At 52.5% G+C, this 25,934-nt stretch overlaps 1 protein-coding gene and 1 long non-coding RNA gene across 3 annotated transcripts; one reads left to right on the top strand and one right to left on the bottom strand.

Moving 5' to 3' along the window:
* Positions 1–1,055: 1,055 nt before the first annotated feature.
* LOC132372931 (uncharacterized) lies at positions 1,056–3,501 on the bottom strand. 2 transcript variants are annotated; one of them, XR_009505290.1, is made up of 3 exons: positions 3,440–3,501; positions 2,286–2,406; positions 1,056–1,866 (listed from the first exon to the last, which is right to left on the bottom strand). It is a non-coding gene; the product is annotated as an uncharacterized LOC132372931 (long non-coding RNA). The 2 variants fall into 2 exon arrangements; XR_009505291.1 differs by lacking the exon at positions 3,440–3,501 and adding an exon at positions 2,852–2,979.
* Positions 1,329–25,879, top strand: SCNN1A (sodium channel epithelial 1 subunit alpha). The gene is made up of 14 exons (XM_059935159.1): positions 1,329–1,547; positions 1,830–3,998; positions 4,144–4,504; positions 12,497–12,764; positions 13,560–13,750; positions 19,368–19,471; positions 19,863–20,026; positions 20,464–20,562; positions 20,779–20,896; positions 23,345–23,423; positions 23,561–23,618; positions 23,753–23,808; positions 23,970–24,045; positions 24,475–25,879. Exons 3-14 carry the CDS (start codon positions 4,149–4,151, stop codon positions 24,853–24,855), a joined length of 1,950 nt encoding a protein of 649 aa, XP_059791142.1. The 5' UTR covers positions 1,329–1,547; positions 1,830–3,998; positions 4,144–4,148; the 3' UTR covers positions 24,856–25,879.
* The last annotated feature ends 55 nt before the right edge of the window (positions 25,880–25,934 follow it).

Below are 25,934 nucleotides of genomic sequence, written 5' to 3'. Positions count from 1 at the left end.
TCTGTGAGTCTCTTTTGTAGATAAGTTCATTTGTGTCAAATTTTAGATTTGAGGATACTTTCTCATAGCACATCACTCTCTGTCAAAGATATACCTTGAGTCTTACCCAAGATGCTAATTCTGCTGTCTTCTGCAGAAGGGGGGGGAGTCAACAAAGAGGGGCCACTAGACCCTGGGGCCACTGGCAATAAACCTAGTGCCTGTCTTCAGAGAACTCATAATATGATCCGTGCATACGGAAACACACACATCCACGGATGCACACACGCACACACCGAGATAAGAGTGTACAGCAGTGCGTGTTGGAGCGTGGGGGAGAAAGCGATCACTTCCACCATCTCCTGTCCCTGGGGAACAAGAGGCAGGAAGACCCCCCAAACTCACAACCCTCATTCCACTGCAGACCCTCTAGTCTCCCCTCTCTCCCTGCAGCCTTTGCACAGTTTATGGCCAAACCACAGGGTTAGAGGATGGCTGGTCCTGGGAGGGGGAAGGAAGGGCTGGGGCTCTGGGAGAGGCTGGGGGAGCTTCAAGGCAAGACCTACAAGGCCCCGATGCCCCCCAGAACAGGCCTCCACGTCTCTGGAAGTCAGGGAGCATCACTGAGCTTGGAAAGGGGAAGCTCAGCTCTCCATCTGGCCCCACCCCCAACTCCCAGGGTGATGTGGGCAAGTCACTTTGCTTCTGGGGCCTCAGTTCCCTGATGCATTAAGCAAGGGGCTAGATGCAGAGCCAGCTGGAAAGGGCTTTGGTGACCATCTGGGCTGCCTTACAACCCCACCCCCTTCCTTTCATTGAGAGCCCGGTGGCCCAGAGTGGTAAAGTGTCATTTTGTGTTTTTTTTACATTCTTTTTTTTTTTTTTAATGTTCTTTTCCACTGTGGTTTTTCCCAGGAGAAACTGTCATTTTCTAAGGCACATAGTTTAAAAGCCAACATGGAAGTCATAGAATAATGCCTAGACCATGGTCCCATTTATGGAAAAAAACTATATATCTTGTTTTTAAAAAATACATGTAAGTTTATAAAAGCACCCAAAAAAGATACAGATGGACACAAATGACAGTGGCTCTCCTGGGCCAAGGGGTGGGAAAGGAATGGGACGGAGGGAGGCTTTTATTGTCCTGTAAACCTCTGTGTTGTTGGAAAATTGTGTTGTGAAAAAAAACGTGTTCAGGTATTTTTTTCTGCACCTTAAAAGATAAAATTTAAAACAGAGCCATGACACAAGTGCAGGTCTCAGATTTCTGTTTTTTTCACAACAACAAGCTTGCTCTGGCCCGATCCAGATCTGGAATGCTGCTGTCCCTAAGCTACTGCACCCTGGCAGGTGCTACAGGGACACTGCACTTTCTCTACGGCTCAGCCCAGGCCAGGCCTCTCCATCCTGCTCACCCAGCCCTTGAGAGGAAAACGAAAACTATTTGCTGTGAGGCCTTGGGCCAGTGGTTGGATTTCAGGCACCAGCCGGCAAATAGAAAAGGCAGGGATGTGCCTCTCTGAACCTCTGAGATGGGACGAGCAGGGTGCTGCGTACCCCACCTGTAGGTAGGATGTCCCTTGGGAAGGCGGGGACGGTAGAGAGAGCTTCTCACGGAGCCTGGGAGATAATCCAGGACCCTGATGGCTGGTCAATCCACGGACTCTCTGTGGGAGTGTGTGAACCTTCCTGGTGTTCAAAACCAGGTGCAGGGGAGCCCCAGTTCCCCAAGAGTCTGTGGCTGGTCTCTCTTGGGGTGTGTGGCAAAAGCCCTAAGCAGACACCCCCCTGCCGAAGGAGAATTCGGCTCTTGTTCTTCACTCTACTGCTGTTTGGTTTTGTGTCCACAGAAAACGGGCTTATCTTTGCGGAGGGCAGTTTCTTCATCTGGAAAATAAAGAAAAAGCCAGCCTTTCCCTTCCGAGGGGAGTTGTCCCCTATACGTGTCAGGGAAGCAATGGGGCGCGTTTGGAATCCTGGTCGACAACAGCTCTCACTTTAAGAGGCCACAGGAGACGGGCGCAGACAGGGCTGTACCCTGAGCCCGCTTGTTCTGTAAGACCCAGCAGAGATGCCATCTTCTCCGGGAAGCCTTCCCGAGCCCCCTGGGTGAGTGCTTCTCCCTCCCTCCCCGCCGCCAGGCTAGCTCAGCACTTGGCCTCCGCAGCTGTCACTAGGATCCTTGTCTTATGCCGTCGGGGCCTGTCCTCTCCCACCCAGCTACATCAGTGCTCAGGCTGGGCCCCGGGGCAGGCGGGAGAAGCCAGTGGACGCCTCCTGCAGGGACACAGCGGCAGACCTCTCACCTGGCTGTGTGGTTTGGTCTCTTGTGCCTCCTGGGCCCTCTTTTTTGGGCCTCATTCTCTGATGCCTTCCCTCTTCACTTGGCGCTTCACTATTCTCTTGCTCGGTTGCTTGGGGCAGAGACTTTGGGGGAAAAACACAGCCCCACATTGAGCTTTTCCTTCCTTCCAGGGCTGGTGCGGCCTTGGGCCAGGCCCAGCCTCTTTCTCCGCATCTCCCTGCACGGCCCACATCCCTCCCTGTCTGCTCGGTGCCCCCTGTCCCTGAGCTCCCTGGGCTCCGGGGTTCTGCCCAAGTGCCCTGCCTGGCCCCTTCTCCGAGCACACATTCCTGCAACCCCGTGACCACAACTGGGGACATTACACATTCCTGGCCTGGCAGCCAGTGATGTAAAAAAGAACAGAATGTCCCAGGGCCCCGCCCAGCCCCCAGCTCCACCTGGGCCCCTCCCTGGGCTGGACAATGTAGGGTTGCTGGTGAGGAGTTATGAGGGAAGAGGCTGGACCAGCTCGGACAGGGAGAAATGTGCTCTGTGCCTGGTGCCAGGTGGGGCCGGAGGTGCTCCTACCTTAGTGAGCAGGGAGGGAGGTTGCAGACACCCTTTCTCCTTCCTCTCCAAGGCCCGGGGGTGAGGCTGACCCAGGGGTGCCTCTGGAGGGACTCCCCAGGGAGGGGCCCTGGCTCCTGGAAGCCCACGCAGGGGGGCCCTCCTGCTCTCCTTCAGGGGAGGGGCTCCTCTGGGGGCTGGCTCCCTCCTCCTCACCCCCCTTCTCTGCCTCTCCTCTGTCCCTGCCTCCCAGTCCCTCACCCTCTCCTGGTCCATCCACCTCCCTGCTCCTGCCTTCCCTGTTCTCCTGGTCTCCCCGCCTTAGTCTCACTCGTCCTAACTTGCCCTCTTTCCCATGCTTTGCCCTCCCGGCTTTGTGTTCAGGATCCTTCTCCTGGTTCGAGACCTCTGACCCTCCCCTGCCATTCTGTCTCCTGGTCTCCCTGCCTGCCAGCTCCCCGCCACTCCGAGGCCCCGACTCTTCTCCCGCCACCTCTCGCCTTCCCTGTCCCCGTGCTCCCTCCCAGTCACCTGCCCTCAGGCGCCCTCCTCCCGCTGGAGAGCTCTCAGCTCCGGCTCCTCCTCTGCCCCTCCCCCTGCCCGGCTCACCTTTAATTGAGATGCTAATGAGGCTTCTGTCGCTTCCATCCCTGGCGGGCGGGCGGGCTCCCCGGCCGGGCTGCTGCACCTGTCAGGTGAGGGGGAGGAGAGGCCGGGCCGCCAGATCCAACTGGAAAGGAAGCAGTCCCAGTCCAGCCACAGCCTGGGAGTGGGGAGCAGGAGGCAGCCCAGGCCTCTCGGAGCCCTGCAGTCCCCGGGGCCAAGAGGCAGTCAGGCCACGGCCCGAGGTCAGGGCCAGAGACCGGAGGGAGGGGAGGAAAAGGAAGGGGTCAGGACCAGAGAGGCTGGCGCCCGGAGAGGAGACAGGCAAGGAAGGGAGTCGAGAGACACCCAAAGAGAAGCAGAAGGCAGAGACAGGGACGGAGAGAGGCTAAGACACAGACGCTGAAGGAAGAAGACCAAAGAAAGGGATTGACTCAGCGGGGCAGAGACTGCAGTGGAGACAGAAGGGGAGATTCTAGGACCGAAAGCAAAAAGGTGGTCTCATCGGGGAAGCAGCGAGGTCACTCCAGGGAGGCTCCAGCTCTTCTGGCCCCGACTCCTGCAGGTCAGCTGGCTCCTGGGGAGGGGGGCGGGTAAGAGAGGGAGAAGGTGGGCTGAGGGTGGGCTGAGGGCATGGCCCCGAGATGATGATGGAGGCACCCAGAGCCCAGGACTCAGTCCTGCCCCTCGTCCTCCCCGACCCACCCAAGGGCTCATGAAGGGAGACAAGCATGAGGAGCCTGAGCCGGGCCCCGAACCTGCGGCCCCCCCGCTGCCCACGGAGGAGGAGGAGGCCCTGCTGGAGTTCCACCACTCCTACCGGGAGCTCTTCCAGTTCTTCTGCAACAACACGACCATCCACGGCGCCATCCGCCTGGTGTGCTCGCAGCACAACCGCATGAAGACGGCCTTCTGGGCCGTGCTCTGGCTCTGCACCTTCGGCATGATGTACTGGCAGTTCGGCCTGCTCTTCGGAGAGTACTTCAGCTACCCCGTCAGCCTCAACATCAACCTCAACTCGGAGAAGCTCGTCTTCCCCGCCGTCACCGTCTGCACCCTCAATCCCTACAGGTCGGTCTCCTTCCACCACTTCTCCGAGCCTGGGAGGGGGGTTCAGAGGGTACAGGGGTGCCCACTGGGCAGGCAGATGCTCAGACCCAGAGGTAGGAGACGACACTCCTGTCCCGAGGTGGACCTCCCTTTGGGCAGGACAGGGAGTCCCCGACCTGATGGGCTGGCCTTCGCTCTGCCCAGTGACGCCTTCCTAGTGCCCGAGGCTTCACCAGAGCAGGCTTGGGGCACCGACAACTTCCTCCTCCGGCCCTTCATCCTCCCGCAAGTGGGAGGGAGTGCTGATGAGGTCAAGATGCTGAGAAGTCCAGAAGGGCAGGGTAAGGATCAGCCCCTCCTCCGCGTCAGGCGATGAAGCTGATGGAGGTTCTGCAGTAGGGCCATTGCAGGTGCGGTAGGGTGGGCGGTGGCAGCTGGCAGGGTCTGGGCCCTGGTATGATGGTCTTGGTTGAGAAGGGGCGTTTGTTTTGGAGAAAGCAAAGTGGCGGGTGGTGGCAAAGCGTTCCGTGAGCCCGGAGGCGGGGGCTTGGAGAGTCACAGAGCCAGGAGAACAGGACAGCACTGGTCAGGCTGTTTCCCCAGAGGCTCAGATGACCCTACTGGGCTGTACAGTCCACCTGCCCAGGTGACTGACTTTTACGTACTTGGGTGTGTCCTGAAGTTTTGGGTTTCATCACTGTTCTTTGCCAATTTTCGGTCTGGAAGCCAGAGTGGGTGGAGGTGACCATAGAGAAGACAGGAGGGCAGGGCTGGGTGTTTACACACACCCACATTTTCTGTGTATTCACTCAGTTCTGCCACACCTTGGGACACCCGAGGCAGGCCAGACATGGGGCTAGGCACCCGGCAAATGGGTTCACCAATAATTCCTGCAGTTGTTGCCGAGGGCCAGGTACTCTGCTAGGTATTTGAAAGATAAGATGGAAGAGACAGGCATATAAACAAATAACTTCAGCTCACTGTGATAGGTACAATAAAAATCGTGAGGTATATAGTCTCTGTCTTCAAGGAGTGTAAGATTTACGAGTGCACGTGTGTGTGATCTCAGGAGTCTGTGTGTGAGCAAACAAACGGGGTGCGCGTGCGATTGTGGGTGACTGGGATTGGTCACACACTGGAGGTGGTATATTCTGTTGTGTCCGAAGGTGTGTCATGAACTAATAAGGGTTGGGACCTCCTGTCCTACAGAGAAACATTGCCGGGCCATTTCACTGATTAACCCCCTTATAAGGTCCAGGGTAAGAGGCCAGTTACTAAGAAGCTGCCTCACGCACCAGACACAGCTAAGTACCCCACAGGCACCTCCTTTAATTCTCCCAACCATCCTACGAGGCAGGTATTATTATCATCCCTGTTTTACACTTGAGGAAACTGAGGCAAAGAGAGATAAGGCACAAGGTCACAGAGACAGTGACTCCGCTGTGACTCACCCTGTTTGCCTGATCGCAAATCCTGCCTCTTCTTAACACCCAAGATGTGCACGTGGAATAAATGGAATCTCCGCTCAGATGTTACATCTCTTTTCTGAGCTTGTTTTATTCCCCTTCTCAGCCTTCTTTCTCTTCCCCTGGTCCCTGTGACTTTGCTTCTCTTCTTCGCAACCTCGGTGCTCCTCTGCCCTAATCTTTCCCCCCTCTTCCCCCACCCTCATCCCCTGGGGCAGTGGCGGAGGGGAGGGCAGGCTGGCGTGAGGCCTAAGCTCTCAATAAAATACTTGTGGTTGAAAGATGTGGGTGAGAGATGGACAGGGCAGGGGTGAATCTGTTGAGGCCTGCATATTTTCCAAGGTTCTGCAGGGAGCAGGGCCCTGAACAGTAGTGGAAAAAGCCCCCAGGGGGCTGTGAAAACCAGAGCCCCAGCCTCTGGGGCCTGCAGGCTGGGAGGCAGGTGTCCACACAGGAACAAAATCCCTCCTGCACGACTTAGTGGGGAGAGAACACAGCACCCTGGAAGGGAGGGGAGTCAGGGAAGGCTCCTCAAAGCCGGACAAGGGTATTGAACGTCTACTATGTGCTTGATCCTGCACTGGGTGCTTTAGAAGCACTACCTCATTTAATCCTGACAAGTCCATGGAGATGGGCATTATTATTTCCAGTTTTGCAGATGGGGAAGTGGAGGTGAAGTAACTGAGCAGGGTCAAACAGCAAATAATAAAAAAAAATAACAACGATAATGGCTAACACATACAGTACTTAATATAGTACTTAATAGTACAAACAAATGAAAATTTTCTATTAATTAAATGATTTAATCTTCACAACAGACCTCTACTGTAGATACCAGTATTACTCCCATTTTATAGCTGAGGAAACTGAGGCCCAGAGAGGTTAAGTAACTTGCTCAAGTTCACACAGGGAACCGGTGGTGAAACTGAGGTTCAAAAATCCACCCACCCCCCCCGCCCCCTCCCTCGCCCCACATAGGAGCCAGTGCATCCTAGGTCAGCAGCTTGGTCACAAACCAAGTGTGTTTGATCTCAAAGCTCTTTCTCCCATTGCACTTTAAGGAGGGGCCAGGCAAAGGCATCCAGGGTTGGGGGGCTGGTGGGAGTCTGTGGGGAAGAGCAGCAGGAGTCCGGAGGGAGGAGGGAGGAGGGAGGAGGGAGGATCCAGGCTATTGGTTCGTGTTCCAGGAGAGAGGCAGGGAAGGGTGGATAGGTTGATGCACCCAGTTGGGGGTGGGTGGTAACCTGAGTGTGACCCACGCTGCTGGCTGGCATGGGTACTAGAGGCAGAGGCAAGATGGGTGACTTGGACAGGGGAAGCAGGGAGGAGGTGGAAATCATGACCAGATGCCCACCTGCAGGCAGCTGAGCGTGGCCAGCAGAGGGGGAGGAAGAAGGGGGAGGGTGGTTCTGGGCTGTTCTATAACTGCCAGAAAAGGGGACAAGGCTGAAGACCTTCATGCTAAGCAAGGAGGTGCTGAGAATCCAATGTGAAAGGTCAGCTACAGCAATCCCCTCCTTTCTGGTTAACAAAGGGCTTTCTTCACCCCAGAGACAGGGCCAGACACATCCACATCCATGGCAAACAAAGCCCAAGAACATATTTTTCATCCAGTCCTCGGAGGGATTGAGGCTGATTCTAAGGAAGAGCTTGGCATTCTTAGACAGCAAAGAAGGTCATGGAATCTTCCTTCCCAGAGATGGCAGAGCAGGGGGCATGGCAGTGAGGAGAAGGGCAGTGCCCCAAAGAGCTGCATTGAGGTAGGGGAAGGCTTTGAGCCAGGCCATCCGTCCCTGACCCTGGTCGGGGGTAGACCCTGCACTCACACAGGATCTGGAAAGCAGGCTCTGCATTGGCAGGGACAGAAAGCCCAGACTCTTACACCTGACACTCTCCCAACCCCCTCCCAGGGATGGACTCCTTCACGTCAGGAACCTTACTACCTCTGTAGCAGCTGTTGCTGGAAAGTTCTTCCTTAGGTAAAGCTGCAGCTTACCTCATCATCACTTCTACCCTCCGGTCCTGGTTCTGTCTCTTTGGAGAAACTCTAAAGACATCTTCTTCTTTGCCCGATGGCCATCAGTTCAGGTGCACCTGACCGTGCTGCAGTTTGCCAAGTCCACTATCGCGATCTGATCTTCATCACAAGCTTGCTGGATAAGGAGGGAACTGTCAGCCCAGAGTCAGAGGACAAGACGGAGGCTCTGAGACCCTGAAGGCTTTGCAAAGGTCACCCAGCTGCTAGGTGGACGAGTCAGAATTGGAATCTGGTCTTAGGCTCCACTTTTGTTAAGATCACAAAGTCACAGGGCAGGTGAGTGGCAGGCAGTGCTCCTCTGTCTCCTTAGCTTTCTCTGCTTCAACAATAGGTTACTATTATCGTTCGCATTAAAGAACAGTCATGATTATAAAAACAACAGCCGCAGTTATACAGTACCCACTCTGCCAGGTATTTTCCTCAGTACTTTTCATTAACTCATTTAATCCTTATAACCACACTATGCAGCAGGTACTCCCATTTTACAGATGATGAAACAGAAGCACAGAGATGATAAAGTAACTTCTCCAAAGTAACTTCTCCAAGGCTAACCATCTAGAAAGTGGTGAGGCTAGGAAATGAGCATGGAAAGCTGATTAGATCTCAGTTCCTGTAATGTTCCCTTTAACTGCTGTTCTTTTTTTTTTTTTTTTAATAGTAATCTTTTATTTATTTATTTATTATATTTATTTTTGGCTTGTTGGGTCTTCGTTTCTGTGCGAGGGCTTTCTCTAGTTGTGGCGAGCGGGGGCCACTCTTCATCGCGGTGCGCGGGCCTCTCACCGTCGTGGCCTCTCTTGTTGTGGAGCACAGGCTCCAGACCCGCAGGCTCAGTAGTTGTGGCTCACGGGCTTAGTTGCTCCGCGGCATGTGGGATCTTCCCAGACCAGGGCTCGAACCCGTGTCCCCTGCATTAGCAGGCAGACTGTCAACCACTGCGCCACCAGGGAAGCCCTACTGCTGTTCTTTTAATGACCAGTAACAAACAAATCTCAGAATGTCAAACACACACCTTCCACCTGAGCTACATTTTCTCCTATGAGAGGATGCGGGACAGCCGGCTGGACTTTTATGAGGGAGATAGTGGAGGAATGCTGTGAGGACGTGGACTAGGCAGTGATTGTTGTGGCTGCACACTAGGGCCTCCTGGGACTCTTGCAAAAACTACCTTGTTTGGGCCCCACCCGATCCCACCAAATCTGACTCTGGTGATTGAAGCCCTGCACTGATGGTTCACTTTTTCTTTAATTGAGGCAAAGTTACATACAGTAAAATGCACAGATCTTAGGTGCTCTTTGAGGCTTGGCAATCAAGATATTGATATTGAACATTTCCATTAGCTGGTGACCCTTTGTAGTCAATTCCTCTCCCACTATCATCTTCTGACTTCTATTACCATCAATTAGTTTTTTCTGTTCTTAGACTTCATATAAATGGAATCACACACTATGAATTTTCTTGTATGTGTGTCTAGCTTATTTGGCTCAACTTCATGTTTCTGAAATTCTTTCAAGTGGTTTTTTGTTGTTTGTTTGTTTTTGTTTGGGGTTTTTTTCTGTATCAGTCCCTTTTTACTGCTGAGCAGTGTTGATGGACATGTGGGTTCTTTCAAGTTTTTGACTATTATGAATAAAGCTGCTATGAACATTCACATTCAAGTCTTTAGGTTTTCATTGCTCTTGGGCAAATAGCTAGAAGTGGAATTGGGTGAAATATCCAGAGGGTTATAAGGTAGATGTAGATTTAACTTTATAAGAAACTACCAAACTGTCCTCCAAACTGGTGGTACCATTTTAAACTCCCAGCAACAGCAATTCCAGATGCTCCACATTCTCACCAACATTTAATGTTGTCAGTCTCTTACTTTTAGCCTAATGGATGTTAAATGGTACCTCATTATGGATTTCATTTGCATTTACTTGAGGACTAATTATCTTGAGCACCTTTTCATGTGTTTAGTGACCATTTGTATATTTTGGGGGTTCATTTTTAAAACAATTTGTCTTTTTCTTGTTGATTCATAAGAAGTTTTTATATTTCAGGATTTCTTCTTTAGATATATTTTTAAAAATATTTATTTGGTTGCACCGGGTCTTAGTTGTGGCATGTGGGCTCCTTAGTTGTGGCATACATGTGGGATCTAGTTCCCTGACCAGGGACGGAACCCAGGCCTGATACATTGGGAGCGAGAAGTCCTATCCACTGTGCCACCAGGCAAGTCCCTAGATATTCTTTATTCCAAGGAATTTTGCCCACCCCAAGGTCATGAAGATATCTTCTATATTTTCTTCTATAGTCTTTATGGTTCTGAATTTTTTGTTTAGGTCTATGATCCAGCTTGACTTAATTTTTGTATACGGACTAAGGTAGAGGTTGAGGTTCTTTTTTTTTTCTTTCTTTCTTTTTTTTTTTTTTTTTTTTTTATAGCTACTTTATTTATTTATTTATTATTTTTGGCTGTGTTGGGTCTTCGGTTCGTGCGAGGGCTTTCTCTAGTTGCGGCAAGCGGGGGCCACTCTTCATCGCGGTGCGGGTACCGCTCTTCATCGCGGTGCGCGGGCCTTTCACTATCGCGGCCCCTCCCGTTGCGGGGCACAGGCTCCAGACGCGCAGGCTCAGTAGTTGTGGCTCACGGGCCTAGTTGCTCCGCGGCATGTGGGATCTTCCCAGACCAGGGCTCGAACCCGTGTCCCCTGCATTAGCAGGCAGACTCTCAACCACTGCGCCACCAGGGAAGCCCTCTTTCTTTCTTTTTTTCATACAGTATCCAGTTGTTCCAGCACCATCTGTTTTAAAAAAATTATTTTTGCCATTGAGTTGAACTGGTGCTTTGGTCAAAAATCAGTTGACCATATATGTGTGATTATATTTCTGGACTCTATTCTGTGCCATTGATCTTTCGTTTAACCTTACATTAGCACTACACTGTTTTGATTACTGTGGCTTTATAGTCTTAAACTCAGGTAGAATAAGTCCTCTAACTTGGCTCTTCTTTTCCAAAATTGTTTTGGCCATTCTAGGGTCTTTGCATTTCCATATCAATCTTAGAATCAGCCTGTGAATTTCTTCCAAAGTGTCTGCTGAAATTTTGATAGACACTTGAGTTGAATCTAGAGAGCAATCTGGGAGACCTCATGAGTTTCTTTTTTATTTATTTATTTATTTATTTATTTATTTTTGGCTGTGTTGGGTCTTTGTTGCTGCACGCGGGCTTTCTCTAGTTGTGGCGTGTGGCGGCTACTCTTCATTGGGGTGTGTGGGTCTCTCATTGCGGTGGCTTCTCTTGTTAGGGAGCACGGGGTCTAGGCCCACAGTCTTCAGTAGTTGTGGCACGTGGGCTCAGTAGTTGTGGCTTGCAGGCTCTAGAGCATGGGCTCAGTAGTTGTGGTGCATGGGCTTAGTTGCTCCGTGGCATGTGGGATCTTCTCAGACCAGGCCTCTAACCCGTGTCCCCTGCATTGGCAGGTGGATTCTTAACCACTGAGCCACCAGGGAAGTCCCCCTCATGAGTTTCTGATCCATGAACATCTGCAACTCCTTTAATTTTGGTCTTGGTGGTTTGTTTCAGCAGGATTTTCAGTGTACAGGTCTTGCACTTCTTTCATTAGATTTATTCCCAGTGTTTGATGTTGTTTATGCTGTTTAATATGGAGTTGTATTTGATTTCATTTTCCAAATATTTGTTGCTAGTTTGTAGAAATACAATTAATTTTTGTACATTGGCTTTGTATCTTGCAACCTCGTTTAATTTCTAGGTGTTCTAAGTGTTTGTTTTGTTTTGGTAGATTCTATCCCTAAGGCCCTGCTACTCTGGACTTTCGTGATGCAGAATATAGGCCTTGTATTGAGAAGAAGGAATGTGAGGATTTATACTGGACAGTGTTTAACTTACAGTGCTTGGGCCCCACCCGAAACTCATTAAAACTGAGTCTCCTCTGGTGTCCGGTGGGCAGGAGGGGGCGCGGCGTATGCAGCATTGGCATTGGCATTTTTTAAGTTCCTTGGAAGATTCTAGAAGTGCAGTTGAGAACCCCAGATTTAGAAAGGGTCAGGTGGCAGACGGACCCAAAAGCTACCCTCGCCGGGGCGGGAAGGGGCGGGGGAATGGGGCGGGATGGCGCGCGCACCGCGGGTCCGTGGAGTGTCTGGGCCCAGGCCGCCCACACGCCTCCTGCCCTGGGAAGGGGCAGACAGGTTCCGGGTTCCCTTCCAGGCCAGGGCTAGGTGGGAGGAGAGCGCCGCCCGCCTCTCCCTCACGATAAACATGCGGCAATAAATGCCGTCACCGCCGGAGTTCACTGTCGCCTCCTATTATTCCGCGGACACACCTGTCTGCACGCCCCCTCGCCCCCGAGATAGCCTGGGAGACCCCAGAGCTATTCCCCGCAGGCTTCTCCGGGAGGAACCGGCCTCTCGGGTTACAGACAGGGAAACTGAGGCCCAGGGGGGCCGGGGATTGTCGCGAGGCCGCCGCCTCCTAGTCCGACCCTCTGCCATCGCCCCTCCCAGGTACACGGAAATTAAAGAGGAGCTGGAGGAGCTGGACCGCATCACAGAGCAGACGCTCTTCGACCTGTACAAGTACAACTCCTCCAACACCCTCGTGGCCCACGCCCGCGGCCGCCGCGACCTGCGGGAGTCTCTGCCGCACCCCCTGCAGCGCCTGCCGGTCCCGGCTCCGCCCCACGCCGCCAGCAGAGTCCGCCGATCCGGCTCCAGCCTGAGGGATAATAACCCGCAGGTGAACTGGAAGGACTGGAAGATCGGCTTCCAACTGGTAAGGCCCCGCCCACTCGCCCCGCCCCTCTGGTTCATCCAGAGCCCGGGACTCCGCTCCGCCCCCTTTTCCTACGCGCCTCTGCTGCCAGTGATACAAGGCGGGCCCAGTCCGCTTGCTGGTAAAATGAATAAGGTAAATACTTAAATATGGTTTGAAAAATAAAATTAAATGGCATCTCTCTGGGCGCCAGCTTGTGGAGGCTCCTCGCTGGGGGCCTCTGTGGGAGCGTTTATGGGGTGGGAAGTCAGATCTACTGTGGAAAATGCACTTTCTGAATTCCAATCCCCCCCCAGTGGGACTCAGTTGGGACCCTCCAGTGTGATGGGGCACTGGGGCTCCGCCGGCCTAAGACAGAGACTAGGGAGACAGTAACAAGGAAACTTTAAAAATAAATGGGAGAGAAGCAGAGAGAGACGAAAGAGAGGCCCCTTTAGTGAGAGCGGAGCATGGTACCCGGAGACGGGGGTTCCAGTCCCTGCTCTGCTGCTGGGACGAACCACTTGATTCCTCAGTCTTCCCATCTGTGAAATGGGGAGAAGAATCCTTGCTCAACCCTCCTCGGAGGCTGCATAAATGACCCCGAGGTGTGTGCAGCACCCCGAGGTGTGGTCTCCTGCATTAATCCCCTGCTCTCCGGGTCCGCTCTTCTCGGGGCTTCTGTTTCTTCCCACTCCTGGCTCCCCACCCCTGTCTATCGGTCGTCAGGACCCCAGACTATCCATTCCTTGACCTTGGCCCCGTCCTGCTTACCCTTGCTGCTGGTCCTCTGACTCTCTGGTCTCCTGTGTCTAGTGCAACCAGAACAAATCGGACTGCTTCTACCAGACGTACTCATCAGGGGTGGATGCGGTGAGGGAGTGGTACCGCTTCCACTACATCAACATTCTGTCCAGACGGCAGGACACCTCTCCGTCGCTGGAGGAGGACGCGCTGGGCAAATTCATCTTCGCCTGCCGCTTCAACCAGGCCTCCTGCAATGAGGCGTGAGTCTGTCCCTGCGGCCTGGCTTCGTGCTCCCCACGGGGTCTCCTTCCCTGCGCCAGCCTGAGGCCCAGCATGGCCAGCACCCCGGAATGCTGGTTGACTAAATAAATGCCTGCAGGTGGAGAGGAGGGAGAAGCATTGACTTCAGGTCCAAACCTCTGCCCCAGGAATTGTCCTGCAGGATTTCTGCTGCTCCCTGCAGGGCTGGGTCTGAGTGAAGCAGCCTCAAATGGATGCCCTGGGAAGGCTGGGGTTGAGGTCCGGCTTTGAGAAACCAAGGGCTGGAAGCATGGTTCCCCATTTTTCTAAGGCCTCTTTCTCACTAGCCTCAAACTCCAGAGTGCCTGGAAGGTCATCTGGTCCCCTGCCCCACTTGCTCAGATGACGCGGCAGTAGTGGTGTAGTGGACACAGCATGGACTGAGTCAGGGACTAACCCTCAGTTCCTGCTCTGGCTCTGTTTCTTCCAGGCCAGGTGACTCTGAGCATTTCACATCACTCTTCGGAGCCTATTTCTTTGTAAAGGGGGGGAAATGAGATTCATTCAGTGTTCATTGAACAAATATTTTTGGCTGTCTGGGCTATGTGCCAGTCACTGTTGTAGGCACTTGGGATACGTCAAAGAAGAAGAAGAAAACTCCTTGCCCTTTTGGCACTTTTTCTTTCTTTTTCTTCTTTTTTTTTTTTTTTTTCTTTCTTTTTTTTTGGCCACACCGTGTGGCATGCTGGATCTTAGTTCACTGACCAAGGATTGAATCCACTCCCCCTGCAGTTGAAGTTCAGAGTCTTAACCGCTAGACCTCCAAGGAAGTCCCTTGGCACTTTTTCTTAAGTGATGAAGATGATGATAACATCTGTCTCCAAGTGCAAGAGATGACGAGTTGAGGGCACTTTACACACTGCAGTGAGTGGTGGGTCTCATTACTCCTGTGAAGTGACACTCACACAGACGAAGTGACTTGCCCTAGGCCACCAGGCCAGCTTGAGCCAAGGGTCCTCCCCACTCTACTGCATTGCTCGCCAGGCATTCTTTCAGTCACATCTCCTGTCATAATGTCCTTGCAAAGAGGTCATGGCAGCTGCCAGCTCTCTGAGGGCTGGGAGAGGCTAGGGGTAAAAGGAGGTCCCCTTCTGTAGCCTCTGGCCCCTCCTACCCCCGCCTTCCCCTCCCTATTCCTCAGTGTTCAGGCACCATCTCCCTGCCTCTGCCTGGCTGAGGAAGGGTGTTCAGGCAGCATCTCCACTCTACAGGGACCCCTGCCCTTTTTTGTCACTAGGGCCACGTGTCACCTGCTTCTGCCGCCACCCCTCACCTGGAGCACACAGTCTGCCCAGCGCACACCTTTGTTCCTGTCTCTTGTTTCTGTGTTTGTTTGAGGACAGAAGCTGCCACTGGGGAAGTGAGATCAGCACCTGAGCCTGGGTCAGCCCACACCTGCCACCGACTTGCTCTGTCACCCTCTCACTTTGCCTGCCCCAGGCTGCTGCCTCCCCATCAATGGAAAGTCCATCGTTCATCTCAGGCTTGACGCTTAGGTCACTTCCTCAGTTCAGAGCCTCATCATTTCTCACCGGGGTTATTATAACCCTCCTAATTTGTCTCTCTGCCTCTCAATCCTCCCTTTATTCTGCGACTACAGGAAGCTTTAATACTTCAGGGTTCTGCCTGCACTTCACTGTACTTAACTATTCCAGTCAGGCCTGTTTAAAATCCTTCAGTGTCTCTCTGGCCTTCGGAATTGAGTTCAAGCTCTCTATCATGGCTTTCTCAGTCCTCCCCTCCCCCGTATCCAACACCCTTTCCCCTCTCTCTATAATCTTTTCTTTAATAACAGCTTTACTGAGGGACTTCTCTGGTGGTCCAGTGGGTAAGACTCCGCGCGCCCAATGCAGGGGGCCCTGTTTCGATCCCTGGTTGGGGAACTAGATCCCACACGCATGCCGCAACTAAAAGATCCTGCGAGCCACAGCTAAGACCCAGCGCAGCCTAAATAAAAAAATTAAAAAATAAGTATAAAAAGAAAACCAGCTTTATTGAGATATAATTCACATACCACAAAATTCATCCTTTTAATGGCTACAATTCATTTGTTTTTAGTATATTCGCAGAATTGTGCAACTATTACCACTATCTAATTATAGAATATTTTCCTCACTCCCTGTTCCTTCCCCTCCTGCAAGCCTTGGCAACCACTAATCTACTTTCTGTCTCTATGGATTGCCTACTGGGGACATTTCATATAAATGGAATCACACAATATGTGGTCTTCTGTGACCAGCTTCTTTCACTTAGCATCATGTTTTCAAGGTTCATCCATGTTGCAGTGTTATCAGTAATTCATGCCTTTTTTTTTTTGGCCATGTCGAGAGGCATGTGGGATCTTAGTTCACCAACCAGGAATCAAACTGGTGCCCCCTGCAGTGGAAGCACGTAGCCCTAACCACTGGACTGCCAGGGAATCCCCCCAGTTCCTGCCTTTTTTCTGACTAAATAGTTTTCCATTGTATGCATAAGCCACATTTTGTTTATCTCTTCTTCAGTGGATGGACGTTTGGCTATTATGAATAATGCTGCTATGAGCATTCTTGTACACGTTTCTATAGGGATGTATATTTTCATTTCTCTTAGGTAGATACCTAGCAGTGGAATTACTGGGTCACATAGTAATTCTATATTTAACATTTAGAGGAATTGCCAGACTGTTTTCCAAGTAGCTGCGCTGTTTTGCATTCCCACCAGCGGTGTGTGAGTGTTGCAAATTCTCCCCAGCCTCCCCTTGTTATATCTGTCCTTTTGACTTTAGATGTCTTAACGAATCCCTGTACTCTTTTTTTTAAATTAATTTATTTTATTTATTTCATTTTTGGCTGTGTTGGGTCTTTGTGGCTGCACGCGGGCTTTCTCTAGTTGTGGCGAGCGGGGGCTACTCTTTGTTGCGGCGCGCGGGCTTCTCATTGTGGTGGCTTCTCTTGTTGTGGAGCACGGGCTCTAGGTGCGTGGCTGCAGTAGTTGTGGCACGAGGACTCAGTAGTTGTGGCTCGTGGGCTCTAGAGCGCAGGCTCAGTAGTTGTGGCATACGGGCTTAGCTGCTCCGCGGCATGTGGGATCTTCCCGGACCAGGGATTGAACCCATGTCCCCTGCATTGGCAGGTGGATTCTTGACCACTTTGCTGCCAGGGAAGCCCCCCTATACTCTTTTTTTTTTTTGGCTATGTCACGTGGCTTGTGGGATCTTAGTTCCCCAACCAGGGATTGAACCGGCGCCCTCGGCAGTGGAAGCGTGGAGTCCTAACTACTGGACCACCAGGGAATTCCCCTGAATCCCTATATTCTTTTATTTATTTATTTATTCATTTATTTATTCATTTATCTATTCATTTATTTATTATGGGTTTTTTTTGATGTGGACCATTTTAAAAGTCTTTATTGAATTTGTTACAATATTGCTTCTGTTTTATGTTTTGGTTTTTTGGCCACGAGGCATGTGGGATCTTAGCTCCCCTACCAATGATCAAACAATGGGCCCCTGCGTGGGGAGCATGGAGTTTTACCCACTGGACCACCAGGGAAGTCCCTGAATCCCTATACTCTTTTTTTTTTTTAATGTATGTATGTATTTATTTATTTATTTTTGGCTGTGTTAGGTCTTCATTGCTGCGCGCAGGCTTTCTCTAGTTGCGGCGAGCGGGGGCTACTCATCGTTGCGGTGGCTTCTCTTGTTGCGGAGCACGGGCTCTAGGCGCGCGGGCTTCAGTAGTTGTGGCACGCAGGCTCAGTAGTTGTGGCTCGTGGGCTCTAGAGCGCAGGCTCAGTAGTTGTGGCACATGGGCTTAGTTGCTCCGCGGCATGTGGGATCTTCCCGGACCAGGGCTCGAACCCGTGTCCCCTGCATTGGCAAGTGGATTCTTCACCACTGTGCCACCAGGGAAGTCCCTGAATCCCTCTACTCTTTTTTTTTTTTTTTTTCCTCTACTCTTAATAGCAAATTTATATAGCTCTTACTGAGTGCTAAGCACCGTTCTGAGTGTAATTTAATCCTCCCAGTATCCCTGTGAAGTAAGTAGTATGATTATCCCCATTTTACAGATGAGGAAACTGCAGCACAAAGAGATCAAGTACCTGGGCTGGTCCTCCAGCTAACACTTGTTAGAGCTCGGATTCAAGTACAAGTTGTTTTGTTCTGGAGTCTGTGCTCTTCACCATCACGTTATACTGCTTCTCATATATATATTCTCATAATGTGCTTACTGTGTTTCTCTTTGTATGTGTTTTTACCAAGTGTGTATGTAATGTGGACATAAATGGCATTGTGTTATGTATCTCATGTCACTTTTTTTTTTTAAACTAAGTTCTATGAGTTTAAGAACGATCCGTGGTGCTCTGTCTACTCTGTTGATTCCACCTGCTGCAAACAGCCCGTGGTGTGCATCTGCCACTCTGTCCCTGTCCCTCTCCTCTGAGCAGGGCTCACAGGCCTTGCAGGACTGGCCGCTTCTTCCTTCCTCCCTCCCTGAGGGAAGCCTTTGTTCTGGAAATGCTGACTTCCTAGCCCTTCCCAGAATGTGCACCAGTACTTCGCACCCCTGAGCCTTTGCTCTTCAAGGCCGATGGAGCATTCCAGATCATCTAGTTCCATCTCCTCGTTTTACAGATGAGGAGAGTAAGCTTAGGGAAAAATGGCTGCTCAAGGCCGTCCAGCCAGCGCCCCGCTCCTGATCTCCGTCCAGCCTTCTTCCCTCTCCTACTTCTCTTCCTTCCTCCTCTGCCTCTCTCGGCCCAAAGCCTCGTCCGCCTCTTCTCCCTGCTCCCCTCACTGGCTCCCAGAGGGCAGGGTCGTTAGAACACAGATCCCCTCTGTTCCCTTGTGGGCTCTGGCTGCAGGCCCGCATAGCCTCCCTGTTGGGGGACCTGTGATTTGCTGTCAAATCGTGTTCCTGTTGCAACACAAATCTGTGATTCCTTTCTCTCTGTTCCCAAACCTGTCCCAGCCCAGCTTTGGACCTACCAGTGGGAGGCATGCTGATGTGAGAGGCCCCGTTCCCGCCCTCGGATCTGACCTTCCTCCTTGAAGCTTTGTGCCCACTGGTCTCACGCTCCTCCCCCCGGACCCCCCTTCCCTTCCGTTCATTTGTCAGCTAGTTGTTAACCATCTCCGATATCTCCAGTGTGCTGAGAACCACACCATTACCCCAGAGACGATTCGGACACGAATGAGATGTGGCTCCTGTCCTCAAGGAGATTATAATCCAAATGGGGAACTAAGAGTTAGACATGTGAGAAGCTAGGGACGCTGCAGGAGTTCATAATGCAGCACAGTGACGGGAGGGTCACAAGGCCAGTGGGGTCAGCTGGCCTGGTGGAAGGAGCCTGGGCTGGAAGATAGCTGATCTGGGTTTGTGTCCCATCTCATCCTTGCTGCTTGATCTCTCCGAGCCCGTGCGTCCTCTTCTGTGAAGGAGGATGATGCCCAGTGGAGTGACTGAGGGCTTGTGGGCAAGGCTCCCAGCACTGTGTTGGCACATAGTAGGTGATCAGGAAACAAAGGGCTCTGAAAGTCTTGCTCTCCCTGACCCTCTGCACTTTCCCCTCTGACCCCTCTCTCTCTCTCCTGCATAGGAATTACTCCCACTTCCACCACCCGATGTACGGGAACTGCTACACTTTCAATGACAAGAACAGCTCCAACCTCTGGATGTCCTCCATTTCTGGGGTCAACAACGGTGCGCCATCCCTGCCCTCGGCCCAAGCCCCTCCCCCGCCCTGTTCACCCACATTTACCCACCTTGAGCCCGCGTCCTAGTGATGCTCGGGGCCTCACTGCAGCATGCCCATCTGTATCCTGGAAAAGTCCTCTTTGTTTTTTCTCCCCCGTGGGCATCACGTGGTGCATTCCAGGTGTGGTAGGAATCCTGTCCCAGTCCTGCCTTCCGCTGCCCCTCACCCCAACCCCGAATCCAGCTCAGGGGTTGCCAAATCCATTTGCAGGTCTTCCTGAACTTGCTGCCCTTGGAGGCTTAGAGACTAGGCAGGGTGGGTGGGTGGGAGAGTGGGTTTCCACCCCCTGATGCTTCTCCCAGACCCCCCTCACTCTGTTCCCTCCGCACCCCCCAGGTCTGTCCCTGACGCTGCGTACAGAGCAGAATGACTTCATCCCGCTGCTGTCCACGGTGACTGGGGCCAGGGTGATGGTACACGGGCAGGATGAGCCCGCCTTTATGGATGATGGAGGCTTTAACCTGCGGCCTGGTATGGAGACCTCCATCAGCATGAGTAAGGCAAGGAGGCTGACTGGGAGGCCTGGGAAGAGAGCCTCAGATGAGGGGCGGGGAGAGGGCCTGGGGGGTGACAGCCAGAGGACTGGAAGAGGTCGTGCAGGGTGAGCCTCGAGTGCGTGGAGGTCTTCAGGAGCAGAAATCAGGGGTGAGGGGCCCGGCCGAGTGGGCGTCAGGAAGTAGGGATCTGGGGGGGTGAACCTCGGGCGAGAGCACCGAGAAGGGGTGCGGGGCATGCTTGGGGTTCCAGGGGATGCTCCGGGCCCAGTGTCCTTGGAAGTAGTCCCGGGCGTGTGTTTTGAAATGGCGAGGCAGATAGGAGAGGAGGTAAGGTAGGACATACAGCCTGGGACTGAGGGAAGACAGAGGCCAGGAGGAGGCCTTGACCACCAGAGGTCTGACCTCTGACCTCTGACTTCTCCATGTCTCTGCGTTCGCAGGAAGCCGTGGCAAGACTTGGGGGTGACTATGGCGACTGCACCAAGAATGGCAGCGATGTCCCAGTGGAGAACCTTTACGGTACCAAGTACACGCAGCAGGTGAGGCTCAGCCTGTTTCTATGGCGACCATCTCCCAGGCCTGCCGCGCAGGTCAGCCAAAGCCACAGGGTGTGAGTGATGGGTGATGGGGACGGGTGGAGAGAGGGATGGAGGCGCATTGCAGGGACTGGTTTGTGCTCCCCTGCCCTGCCGTTTGGAGCTGCGTCGGGGAGGGCAGGCCTGACCCCCTCCCCCCTTCATTCTCCCCTCCTGCAGGTGTGTATCCATTCCTGCTTCCAGGTGAACATGATCAGGGAGTGTGGCTGTGCCTACATCTTCTACCCGCCGCCCAGGGGTGTGGAGTTCTGTGACTACAGGAAGCATAATTCCTGGGGTGAGACTGCGGGAGGCCCGGCCCCACACCCCACTTGAGCCCCTGCACCCTCAGTGCCCTGGCTGTGGCTTCTGGCTCCCACAGTCTCTGGCAGGAGAACCTGCCGACTCTTGTGTTCCGGCCCTTAGATGCTCCCCCTCTCCGTTTTCCCTCTCTCTCTCCGTTTTGGCTTCCGTGTGTTTATAATGGGATGGCCCCATTTAAAAATAACTCGCAGCAAAAAGGAAGAAAGAGCACATGAAGAAGATCTCCCCCGGGTTCTGCGCTCTGACTGTAGCTTCCCGGCTCACTCCCGAGGGCACCAGCCGGGCGGTGCTGGGCACTGGTGAGGCAGCACTGGGGGCAGGAAGAAAATACTAGAAGTTATGTGCACCTGCCTCATTCCCTAACATCTTCCATTTTATGTATGTTTTATAATGTACGTAATGTATCAGTTCAGTAGGAGTGGGTATGTCATTTAGAAACCCAATACATAGATTGGAATGGCTTATGGAGGAATGTTTTACCTACAGGAGGGCACAATCAAAAGAATCTGGAGGGCACTAGATTCTCCTCCTGACCCTGGTCTAGGAGTCGACCAATCCCTTTTCCTTTTTTCTACAGCTGAGTTATTCAACAGGGAAGCTGTGCTTAGAGAGAAAGAAAATCCCCAAGAGACTAGAAAATAGACGGCGGGCGTCCCTGTGCACATGCCCTTACCTGGCACAGCTGACCCCTCCGAGGGGACATGGCAGGGGCACAGCAGACCCTAGAGTTGCGTGCTGCTTCTGTCTTGGCTCTGCTGTGTTCATCTTTGTGCCTACTTTCTTTCCTGGCTCTGCTGCGCTCAGCTTTCCCCCTGCCTGTGCTCTGCAGTCGGCCTTCTGGCCTTCCGATTCCTGGCCCTCTGGCCTTAGAGCATGACAGCGCGTCAGAGCTGGAGGGAAGCTCAGAGGGCGTCTGGCCTGACGGGCTTCTTTCTCAGATGAACAAGCTGAGGTTCCTGAGGGAAGACGCGATGTCCCAGGACACGCAGAACAGGGACTCTGCCCACTGCTCCCCCGACCCCCAAACAGTGATTGCTAAGTGGTTGTGAATTTGAAAAAGATCTGTGAGAGAAAAATAACATTGCTGTTCGCTGAGAAGCTGTGAGGATGAGGGAGAGGAACTTGGCTGAAAACACACTCTGTTGAGTTTCCTGAGGATGGCTTACTCCCAGAGAAAAGGGCCTAGCTGCTTCCCACTCTTCCTAATTAAAGATTAATTATGTAACTAATAATATAAACCCTGGTAGACAGAGAGATTTGGGTCAGAAATGAAGGAGGACTTCTGGACCGGTGACTAAAAGTAGCAAGAATGACAAAATAACCTTACTTAGAACTTGGGAAATAAGGGTGAAGTGCGAATTCATGGTCCCATTATTTTTTTTCTTGGTAACAGCTTTATTGAGGTAATTCATTTCCCGGATAACTCACCCAGTGAAAGTGTACAGTGGAACTTTAGTATACTTTCAGTTTTTAGCACAGTCATAGAGCTGTGTATCAATCATCACAATCAATTTAGAACCTTTTCATCACTCCAAAAAGAAACTATGTACCCATTAGCCCTCTCCATCTCCCCTTTCCCTGCTACCACAGGCTCTCTCACTGCCTCCACTGTCCCACGCCCCTCATAACCACTAATCTACTTACTATCTACCATAAGATTTGCCTGTGTTGGACATTTCTTATATCACAATATGTGATCCTTTGTGATTGGCTTCTTTTCATTAGCCTAATGTTTTCAAGGTTCATCCACTTTGTAGCATATACCAGTACTTCATTCCTTTTTATGGCTGAATAATATTCATTGTATGGATGGACCACATCTTGTTTATCCATTCATCAGTTGATGGACCTTTGGGTTGTTTCCATTTTTTGGCTATTGTGAATAATGCTGCTGTGAACATTTGTGTACAAGTTTTGTGTTGAGTTTTCAATTCTCTTGGGTGTGGAATTGCTGGTGCATAGAGAAGTTCTATGTTTAACCTTTTGAGGAACCGCCAGACTGTTTTCCACGACGGTGGTACCATTTTACATTCCCAGCAGTGATGAGTTCCAGTTTCTCCACATCCTCACCAACACTTGTTATTGTCTTTTTCCATTATAGCCATCCTAGCCAGTGTGAAGGGGTATCTCGTTGTGTCTCATTATTCTTACACAAAAATTGTTCCCATTTCCTTCTTTGACTTTTAAATGTTTGTCCATATCCTGTGCATCTTTACAGAGGTGTACCCTCGTTGTTTTTATTTTTTATTGGACTTAGCTTAATTTCTTAAACATTTTCTGGTGCTGCCACTCAGGAGGCATCACTGTAACGCTATGTAACACTCTTGTGAAGTGGGCGCCAGGGATCTTGGGAGACCTCTTGGGTGTGGGGTGGAGAAGGTTGAGGGGGCCTAGGGAAATGAGCACGTCTCTGCACCTACAGGCTACTGCTACTATAAGCTCCAGGACGCCTTCTCCTCAGACCGCCTGGGCTGTTTCACCAAGTGCCGGAAGCCATGCAGGTGAGCTTCCCCACTCCACCCCCCCTGGAGTGCAGGGTGGGCAGCTGGCCGCTTGGCTGGGTAGAATACAGGGTCCTCAGCCCAGCTTTGAGTGGGAGAGCCTCACCCCCATCACTGAGCGCCTTCTCCGTCCCCAGTGTGACCACCTACAAGCTCTCTGCCGGTTACTCACGATGGCCCTCGGTGACATCCCAGGTAAAGTGTGTGTGTGTGTGTGTGTAACATTGTGGTCTTCTGGGCATATGTTTATGGGTGTGTATGACCCCACCCCATCCCTGTAAGCCTGAAGACTCTGGGGTGACCCCATTGACAGCTCAATCCTTTCCCAGGACTGGGTCTTCAAGATGCTGTCCCGACAGAACAATTACACCATCAAGAACAAGAGGTCAGTCCTACCCTGGTTCCGGCCCCGGGAAAGGAATTTTTTGGAGGGAAAACAGACCTGGGAAGAGGGATCATTGATACGGTTGATTGGAGGGGGTGTTTTCGAGCGGCAGAGAAGTTAACCCTCTGCCGTTTCTTCCCACCCTCTCCCCCACTCCAAAGAGATGGGGTTGCCAAACTCAACATCTTCTTCAAGGAGCTGAACTACAAAACCAACTCTGAGTCTCCCTCTGTCACGGTGCGTCCTGCCTCAGTGAGGCTGGGATTCTCTTGGGGATCTTAGCGGGGTGGCTGTCTGTATAAACACAAGGGATGGCCTCTGTGGGCCAGAGGGCTTGGGCCTCGAAGGTGGAAAGGGGATAGGGCAAGGGTGAGGATGAGAAGGTTGGAAGGGGGATGCTCGCTGGGGGTGAAGTCTCTGGGGCAGGGGGTGCCGGATGATGGGGAGAAGGCCCCTGAGACAGGTCTGGGTTTCAGCCGTCCCCGTGGTGGCCTGGTTCTCAGCTTTCCCTGGAAGAAACCAACCAGTGGTCATGTGCTCCCAGGGGAGGCGAGCAGAGGCCAGGGGCCCAGGGAGCGGGAGAGGCTGAGCGGGGTGGCCGAGGGCCTACGGGCGGGAGGGCAGGGTTCCTCTGCTGAGTGGTCGGTGTGCCTCTCTCCCGTACAGACAGTCACCCTCCTGTCGAACCTGGGCAGCCAGTGGAGCCTGTGGTTCGGCTCCTCTGTGCTGTCTGTGGTGGAGGTGGCCGAGCTCATCTTTGACCTCCTGGCCATCACATTCCTCATGCTGCTCCGGAGGTTCCAGAGTCAATACTGGTCCCCAGGCCGAGGGCGCAGGGGTGCCCAGGAGGTGGCCTCCACTCCAGCCTCCTCCCTCCCCTCCCGTTTCTGCTCCCACCCCGCCTCCCCATCCTCATCCCCGCCGGGCCCTGCCACCTCCCTGGCCTTGTCAGCCCCTCCGCCTGCCTATGCCACCCTGGGCCCCCGCCTGGCTCCATCAGGCTCCACGGAGGCCAGCTCCTCTGCCCACACTCCGGGGGAGCCCTGAGAGGGAAGGACGGTGTCCCCTCCCCAAGGCAGGCACTTCCCTTGGTGGGAGGGGACCAACCTTGGCAGGATTAGAGAATGTTTGGGGCTGCCTCTCAGAGCTGCCCAGCTGCCTGTGCTGTGGGGCAGGGAAGCAGGCTGGATAGGGGGCTGAGGAAATTGTCTGGAGAACCACGGCCAGCATGACCTTGGTTCCTGCCCTCTACCCGCTGGTCCTGCCTCAAGAACACTCTGGTTTCCCCACCCGAGTGCAGGCAAGTCCTCTTTTCCCTTGGATCAGCCAAGCCAAACTTGGATCTTTGACAAAGAACTTTCCTAGGAAACAACTGACAACCAGAACAAAACACAAACAAGGGCACACAAAGGCATGCATGGTTTCCTCCTCAAAGATGACTGGATTCAGCCCTAGAATGGCCCTCCACGCTGCTTTCCAGGGACACAGACATTTGCTCCTCTTCTTGAACTTGGGTGGGGAACCCCACCCAAAAGCCCCCTTGGTTAGTTGCTAGGCAATTCCCTTTCCCTGACTCCCAGGGCAGGGGCTGGAACAGCCCAGTGTAGTAAAGACTTGGCCATTCCCAGTCGGGAGTCCCAGGACTCTTCCAGCCTCACGACCCCACGCCCCCACGGAGCCACACATTTGGATTTGGATCAATAGGCATTTGGATTTGCTCAAGCTATTTCCTTAGCCTGGAAGCTTCTCCCACCATCTGCTGGAGAACTCCTATGCATCCTTTAGACCCCTGCTCAGATACCATTACTTCTGTGCAGGCTTCTGCCCCATCTTGTCTTGCCCAGACGTGACCACTTCCCTATCCTGCGGACTCCCATAGCACACCATAACATCCACAGAAATGCAGATGCTGCATTTTACTTTCCTGTTCATTTGTGTCTGCGTCCCCAACCAGACTGAGCTCGTCGTGGTCAGGATTGAGTCTTGTTCATTTACGGATCCTCAGGGTCTAGCCCAGTATCCTGCTTGGAGCAAGTAGGCAGGTACTTAATAAATGTTGTTGCACAAAGAATGTCTGGAGAGCTGGATGGGGGCACCATGAAGGGCTCAGGGAGTGGATGCAAGTC

Source organism: Balaenoptera ricei, chromosome 10 (genome assembly GCF_028023285.1).
Source record: "Balaenoptera ricei isolate mBalRic1 chromosome 10, mBalRic1.hap2, whole genome shotgun sequence".
Taxonomy (NCBI): Eukaryota; Metazoa; Chordata; class Mammalia; order Artiodactyla; family Balaenopteridae; genus Balaenoptera; species Balaenoptera ricei.
The sequence above is the reverse complement of the archived record's forward strand: the minus strand, read 5'-3'. Positions and strand labels throughout refer to the sequence as shown.

What these genes read in the sequence shown, in the direction of transcription:
- SCNN1A (XM_059935159.1), top strand. Translation starts at nt 4,149, where the DNA reads ATGAAGGGAGACAAGCATGAGGAGCCTGAGCCGGGCCCCGAACCTGCG. An exon ending in GTACCAAGTACACGCAGCAG is followed by an intron (nt 20,563 to 20,778) that starts GTGAGGCTCAGC and finishes CCCCTCCTGCAG; the next exon opens with GTGTGTATCCATTCCTGCTT. An exon ending in TACACCATCAAGAACAAGAG is followed by an intron (nt 23,809 to 23,969) that starts GTCAGTCCTACC and finishes CCCACTCCAAAG; the next exon opens with AGATGGGGTTGCCAAACTCA.